This window comes from Melanostigma gelatinosum (assembly GCF_949748355.1).
Source record: "Melanostigma gelatinosum genome assembly, chromosome: 11".
Classification (NCBI taxonomy): domain Eukaryota; kingdom Metazoa; phylum Chordata; class Actinopteri; order Perciformes; family Zoarcidae; genus Melanostigma; species Melanostigma gelatinosum.
This window is the reverse complement of record NC_136644.1, coordinates 1,538,027-1,545,877: the sequence shown is the minus strand read 5'-3', so window position 1 is coordinate 1,545,877 and position 7,851 is coordinate 1,538,027. Positions and strand designations below refer to the sequence as shown.

Here is a 7,851-nt window from a genome sequence, read left to right as displayed (position 1 = left end):
AATAAAATATCAGACAGTTCTACTGAGACCTGTCTGTGGTGGAAGATGAATCCAAACATGTTGTAATAATGGGTTTCTACTCGATGTTCACATGAAAGGCGCTCACACTTCACTGTGCATCAGCAGCACAGTCCGCCCTGCGTGCTGCAGCAGATAGTGAGCAGACATCTGATAGCATCAGAGCTTCACTGCAGTTTGAGGGGCCAAGTTTTGCAGCATTTTAGAAAACTTCTCGTACATTTTGTAGAGGCATTCATACTCTTATTTTATTCATATTTTATGTGTATTTGTATGACTTGTAATACATCTTTGGCATATCCTGATATATTTCGTCAGAACTATTTGATTGATTATTGTTTTTCATTTCTTGTTTAATCAGAGGAACAACAAGTCAAATATTCTTCACTCTTTTTGGTCTATTTCATGAACAATGTTTTGTCTCAGAAGAGTCCTCATTGGCTCGTTCGTGTCAGACATCTGTGAATGTGGGGAACCGAACTACACCTGCAATCTGCTCAATGATTGTTTTATATGTATTGTATTTTTTTATTTTGCTCTGTTCAATTTATCTCATTTTATTCTGTCATAAATGTGTTTTTCTTTTTTTTCTTTCCATATATTAAACACTTTAAATGTGTGAAAGGTGCAATACAAACAAACTTGCTGATTGTTTTGTCTTCTGGACGGTAGATACACAGTAACTGAATAGTGAGGACATTAAAAGCACAGCAATCATTATTTGCTATTCATTTAGAATAAAACACAATTATTCCTCATTAATTCTCATTATTATGTCATTTTCTATTGTGACATAATATCTATTGGTCTGGATTCTAGAATGATGACAGCTCGGCGCTCATCAGTTTACTTTTTGCTTTGAATCCGCTTTGAAACAGGAAGACGGTGAGTTCAGGTGAGTTCAGGTGAGTTCAGGTGAGTTCAGGTGAGTTCAGGTGAGGTAGTACAGTCACTTTCTTAGTGATTGATATTTTAACAACCTTAATGGACTAAAATAAAAGGGAGCCGGCAAAGAAAGTCACGCTTACGCTCCACCTCTTAACGGTCAAAACCTACATGAAAAGGAGAGATTTGCAGCTGACAGAGAGAGACAAGAGAGAGGAGGGAGATAGCAGGGCAGCACTGCAGACAGGGGGCAGCTGTGAGAACCTGTTTCTGCGGCCTCGCCTGAGCGGACTGTCACTGGGATGAGTAGCCTGCTGAGCCGGGCTTTGACTTTCTGGTAGCTGAGCTTCAGACGGTCATGTGACGACTAAAAAGAAAGAAAAAAGGGAGAAATTACACTTCAGTTGCTGCCACTGACCATCGGCTTCACAGCGCTTGATGGCCGTTACACAGGCTGCGCTCCCGTCCTTCAGCTCCTTCTCCAACCTCGCTCCATCCAGTGACGATATGAAAGTAAGTATCGGGTCGACACCAGTTTGATTCCTACACGGTGAAGTCAACGCTTCCTATTGTACATCATTGTGCTCATACAGTCCGCAGATAGATTATCAATGATTTCACTTCATATGTACTTGACAAATGTGTCAGTGTTGCACTATAATGCTGAGCTTTTGATGTCTCTCAAATAACTGGAGACATCAAAAACATCTGCTGATGTAAAGAAATGCAATGTAGTGAATAATCAGAAGCGCTGCATATCTGACATGCCCATGTAGGTAAACGAGTTACTGCTGACTGCGCTGTGCATCGATTTTCCCTTTATCGTTTGAAGTTCGTACAATATTCCCACAATGTGTTTCCACGTAGTGTTTCCCTGCTGAGCCACAGTGGAGGGATTATAACGCAAAGTCGTCATTTTGAACGAAAAACTAAATTTGGAAGCTAAAGACAGACTGCTCGAGCTTCATATTAGCTTCAGCTGATCTCTTAACAACCAGTATAGACAGCAATAACAACTACAGTAACTCTTTCAATGTGTTTATATCAATGTATATATTTGTTACATGTTGTCTTACAAAGTTAGGAGAACAATGTTTGTGCCTTACACACAAAGCAATGATCCCTGTTCCCTCCACACAGTGAGGCAGACAGATAAGAATCGGTGGGGACAGAATCAGTCAGATGGGTGCATCACTCCTTTAACTTTAACAGCAAAGTGGAACAATCTCCTTCTCACAACACGTTTTGTTTGGTGATCATCACTTCTCAACACCGTCTAGGTGTGGAAGTCTGAGGCTGACTCTCTCCTCCTGGACTACAAACCATCAGCAAGCAGCTCTGAGCAGCTGCAGGTCTCTCAACAGATGACAGAGGAGCTCCTGGATGATGACAGCCGGGCATCCTGGGACATTGAGTTCCTGCTGTCTGATTGGAGCAGCCCATCGCCCGACCTCAACCCGTCTCTGGACGGCAGCGATCAACGGCTCCCACAGTTAGACCCAAACACAGCATACCAAGAGGCGGACCTGTTTAAGGAGCAACCCGGACAAGAGCATGTGCAGATGAACACTGGTTGCCTCACGGCGGAGTTCCTGTCCCCAGCTGAAACCACAACGCCAGCCCAGCCACAGCTGTACCTCCATAGTTATGAAGACGACCAAGCAGGTCGGCCTTCACTTCCCAATCTACCGAATGCAGATCAGTTCGTCTTCCCTCAAGGAGGCAGTTACGAGAGGCAGAGCAGAGGAAACCTCACCAAAGGCTCATCGTGGGACTTTAACCCTTACTATCCCCACCAACACCCCTCCATGGTGGCCTTCCCCGACAGCAGGTTCATACCGCCTCAAGCCGTGACCCCTGACCCTAGACACTACAGCTACATGCCATACTTTAACCACAACGCCAACCGTTTCTGTGAATACCCCCACAGCCAGACCACCAGGCCTCTTCACCAGCAGTCCATGCTGCTTGTGCCACAGCTGCCCCCTGGTGGGGTGGAGGGGAAGCGTGGTCGAAGGGCGACGGGGAAAAAGAGGGCCGCCATCCACAGCTGTGAATACCCCGACTGCAGCAAGACCTACACCAAGAGCTCACACCTCAAGGCTCACCGCCGCACCCACACAGGTACGCCACATCCACTCTGCCACAAAAAACACTCAAACGTCTGTCAGAATAAGTCCCGATATATGATTTGACGTGTTTGTTTGTTAAGTATCACCGATGTTATTGTGTACTCTTCAGGGGAGAAGCCGTACCAATGTTCATGGGAGGGATGCAACTGGAAATTTGCCCGCTCAGATGAGCTGACGCGTCACTACCGCAAGCACACCGGCCAAAAACCCTACGAGTGCCGGCTGTGCCAGAGGGCCTTCTCCCGCTCCGACCACCTGGCTCTGCACATGAAGAGACACGCCTGATGCAGGCGCGCACACACACACACACACACACACACACACACACACACACACACACACACACACACACACACACACACACACACACACACACACACACACACACACTCTCTCTGCCATTTAAGCCAAGAAATCAAAAGGTGGAATGATGATTTGGATATTCTTTGAAGTTTGAGTTTACGACTCGCATCACTCGTACACTGAACAGTTGAATTTGGGATGAAGTGACCGTAACATGTTCCCTGAACATGTTCCCAGTATGACCTTGATATCTGCACTAGATGATCCGTCTTGTTAAGAATAGAGGCCCACATGTAGACTTGCACCATGAGGACTCACAACACCAGCAGCAATAGCACGGCATCACAAACCACCGTGTACATGCGGCCTAATGGGAGTCGTTTGATTCGGTTGATTTCAGTTTACTTCAGACGACAAATGAGACAAATCTCATTCAGAAGCCTTCCACATATTCAATTCTTTCTTCTTTTTATACAATTATTGATTCAAGAGTGACCAACCATCAGGTAACGACGGCTTAAAGAAATACTTCACCCACAGCTTGATTTGTGTGTCACGTCGTCACCCTGTGTTACTTTGAACTCGTGAAGAATCGTTTCTCTTGCACACAACGTGTGCAGCGTGATGTCGTATATATGCTCAGTACAACCAAATACATGCAGACAGGCTACAACCAAAAGTGTAAGACTGTTTATTCAATATTTAAATAGTTGCACGTGTTTGGGAAGTCGTGAGCATACGACTTGGATTACTCTTCACTCGTTAAATACATCAATTTCTCCATTTTTTCAATTTTTGTTGACCATGGAAGCGTGCAAGACAAATTAAGTTTTCTTCAACCGTTGAAGGTGAGACGGGGTGAGTGATTGACATACCAACGGTCATTCTGTGGGTGAAGTATTTCTCTGACCAATGACTTTTTAAAGAGTCCTCAGCTGACAGCGATGCACTCCGATAACTTTGTGCAACTTAAGAAAAAGTATCAAAGTCGATGGAGCAGAACCAGAGAAACACACTGTACACACTGTACACACTGTACACACTGTACACACTGTGGGCACGTAGACGGCAAACACTAACAACAGACCTGGTGTGTAACACGGGTTGTAACACAGCCGTGTATCCTGGAGCATCTCATGCTGAACAAAGACTCAGTCACAACAGCTGCAGAATGCTGAGATCATCGGATTTCTTTTTCTGATTTCCCTTTGAACTTTTATTGTGATATTGATTGTAACACAAACAAACAAACAGACCATAAAGTATATGTTAAACCATGTGATTGTACAGTAAATACGACATTATGCATTTTTCTCACCTGACTTTATGTTTGTCTGTTTGGTTTTTTTAGTTAAGAAAAAGATATTATCTGCTTTATTGTCTCGCATCCGGTAGAATTTAAAACTGTAAATAATCAGCATCTTCATCAGTTGTTTGTATCATCTAAACATGCAAGCAACGTATTTATTATAAGTAATATTTTATATCAACAGAAGATAGGCTACTATATTATTGTACAGTGATTTTGTTTTTTAATCAAAGGAGTGCTCTAATGTCATTTAATTATTGTTTGCATTGCCATCATTCTAATAAAGACCTCTAATGCTGTGATGCTCGGAGTGTGACATGATTACATGATTTCATTTACTCAACATTTACAAAAACATGTATCTGTCCTGCATGACGCAGATGAAATATGAATCCACAGAACACATCTGGAACATGATTCGAGTTTTGACCCTTTCATCAGTCATTCCCACATGTGATGTCAGCCGGCGGCCTCTAGGGGGCGGTCCTCTGTCGTACCGGTCTTAAAGCCTGCAGGCTGCTTCTGCAGCATGTTGGCAGTTGCGTCTGCAGTGTCTCATCTGGGTGAGGTCAGGATGAGAATTTGCTTATGTAACTCAGCACTCACTGATTCATCCTGATTCTGTCAGATGAAGGCGGTCGTCTCCCTCTCTCTCGCGTACACTTCCACACACATGTGCAACCTCTGGAACGACAAACACAGAGACGCAAACACAGCTACCCACTCATGGACCAACATTAACACTGGATGAGTTTGCATGTGCACATAGTTAGAACAAACACAGGTCACTTTCTTTGAGTTTTGTTTACATCCAGCTTATGTGTAGTATCTCCACCAACAGTCATTTCAGTGGCACAAAACCTGTCAAGTGAAATTAGCCCACACAGCACGTGCACGTCACCAACACACAAGTGGCAGATATACACAGATGAAGTGATCCTGATGATTCTAGTGCTGCAGAGATACTCTTTGGCCATTCATAATCTGCTCTCCACTGAGACGGTGCTGAAGATATGACACATCAGCAGATAAATCCTCAGCACTTCACTGCAGTGTGACTTTATTTCAGTGCAGCGTTCAAGAGTAAGTGATTTGGAGTTGACACGAGGACGGAGGCAGAGTTCTGACCTGTAGTGCTTCGAAAAGAACAAACTAACTCTTTACTTCCACTTTCTAGTTCCTCCTTCCCTGTTTACATCATGCTATACTTCTCCAGAGGCGATTATGCATCATTGTGCATGCATGGCAATACTCGAGCGTCAACAGTTTGCAAAACATGCACTGAAGTCATGAATTATTAAGCTCTGTTAAGTTTTTGAGTTTTTCTTTTTGCTCGAGCAGCTAAACAGGTCAAAGGTGGAACGTGTCATTATTGTAATATTTGCGGCTTAAACTCTGAATAGCATGTGCTACGAACAATTCCAACAATGTGATGTGTTTTCATGCGCTGGGTTTCTTCTTCTTAGCTATGTTTTTCTGACAAAATATAAAAAAAAAGCAGTTCATTTGATTGTTTTATGCAATAGAAGCATCATATTCAGTGGGGAGAAACATGATGAGTCAACATAATAGCTGAATTAGATAAAGGAAGGTTTACTGGGGACAGATGTGCAGTAAGATTGTTTTCCTCTGTGCAGAAATGCAGAAGAATGGATCTTTATGTGTGACGATAATCTGCACACTGCAGAGAAAATACATTCATCTCTTAAAACATGTCTTCGTATTGTAAGCCTCTGAATTTGAACAGTAATGAAAGATTTTAAAGGCAAAGAAACCCCGCTGTCAGCTATAAACATTATTGTCAAATCTATACAAACATTGTATCGTTTCCTCTTCCGACAGGCACAGACACACTGTAACATCCAGGGTTTGGCAACGCTGTGCAACGTCAGCAGAACAGTGTTACTGAGAAGAAGCCGGGACATCTTTGACACAGCAGAGCAACTTCAGCTCAGCAAACCGAGCTCTGCACACAGAGAAGCCCCTCTAGACACCGTTCACACCGTATCGTAGACATAATAGTTCAGACGCTCTGCCTCTCTGGTGCACATCTGTAAATGGGTTTTCTCTGCATTATTAAACCCTGCTACTCCAGGACGGCACTGATACCAGCCTTCCAGCTGAGGTATCGATCCACAGCACGTATCCATCGACATCTGTATTGTATATTCGTGCTTCTTACCGCTTATTCCTGGCAACCTTGCTCAGACCACTCCTATCTTATAACCTGGCCTTTATTCTTCATATTTCTATCTTCATATTTCTTCACAGACAGAGTTTCATGCGAATATGAAAACATAAGCATTGTGGTGCGTTAAACAGGGAACATGGTGAACATTATACCAGCTTGTTGTGAGCTTGTTGGAATGCTGACGTTGCAACCAGCGGGAATCGTTTGAACGCATATTCGTCAACACCAACGAGTTTGGCACATCGAAACAGATTCCAATATATTAGTGTTCACAGATCACTTTGCTCAACATGCACGCCCCTTAAGCTACGTTTCACCAATCAAAGCAGTCCGTTGAACCGGAAAACATGGCACATCTGGTCTCTTATTCAGGGCATGTTCTCATGTCGATGTTCTGGTCAAGTCAACCTTTTGGCAGAACACAGCTCCATGTACGGAAACTTAAGAGAGATTTATTACATTGTGTCTGGCGCTTGATAATCATTTCCTAAGAGCGTTGCTGTGAACCAGAATGTGTGTTACGTAACACGTTATACAACTGTTGCTTGCGAGCCCAAATGTATTCAGTTCAATTCAAGTTAAATTCAAAGTTATAATGATGATTTTCTTCAACATAATGAGGGTCACTTGACCTTCAACCTAACTTCATATAACTTTTGTCAATTCGGTGGAACTGTAACCGGAAGTTTTGATCCCTCACAGCAACAACACAAGTGATCTACGTCAATGGTATGTGCTTGATTATATACCAATACAGAGCATTTGAGTGAGTAAGATTATTCAAATAACATCACTCAACGCTGAGATTCACTTTCATATCAGAGCGAAAAAACCCGCAGGTTGCACGACAGGGAAAACTCCCCGATGGTCCTTCCCCGCCGAGCGACCACCTTTTTGGTATGAAGTGAATCTGTTCTTGCTTGAAAACATGTATTATCTGATACATCACACATTTAAATTTCTGCAAAATATTGAACAATATATCAGTGTTCATTAGATGCAACGTCTGTGAT

The 7,851-nt window shown here is 43.2% G+C and overlaps 1 protein-coding gene across 1 annotated transcript; it reads left to right on the top strand.

Annotated features, from left to right (window-relative positions):
• The first annotated feature begins 1,125 nt into the window (after positions 1 to 1,125).
• Positions 1,126 to 4,862, top strand: klf1 (Kruppel like factor 1 (erythroid)). The gene is made up of 3 exons (XM_079279425.1): positions 1,126 to 1,416; positions 2,184 to 3,027; positions 3,145 to 4,862. The coding sequence occupies exons 1-3, from the start codon at positions 1,342 to 1,344 to the stop codon at positions 3,318 to 3,320; spliced, it is 1,095 nt and encodes a 364-aa protein (XP_079135551.1). The 5' UTR covers positions 1,126 to 1,341; the 3' UTR covers positions 3,321 to 4,862.
• Positions 4,863 to 7,851: the final 2,989 nt, after the last annotated feature.

What these genes read in the sequence shown, in the direction of transcription:
- klf1 (XM_079279425.1), top strand. Translation starts at nt 1,342, where the DNA reads ATGGCCGTTACACAGGCTGCGCTCCCGTCCTTCAGCTCCTTCTCCAAC. An exon ending in CATCCAGTGACGATATGAAA is followed by an intron (nt 1,417 to 2,183) that starts GTAAGTATCGGG and finishes AACACCGTCTAG; the next exon opens with GTGTGGAAGTCTGAGGCTGA. An exon ending in TCACCGCCGCACCCACACAG is followed by an intron (nt 3,028 to 3,144) that starts GTACGCCACATC and finishes TGTACTCTTCAG; the next exon opens with GGGAGAAGCCGTACCAATGT.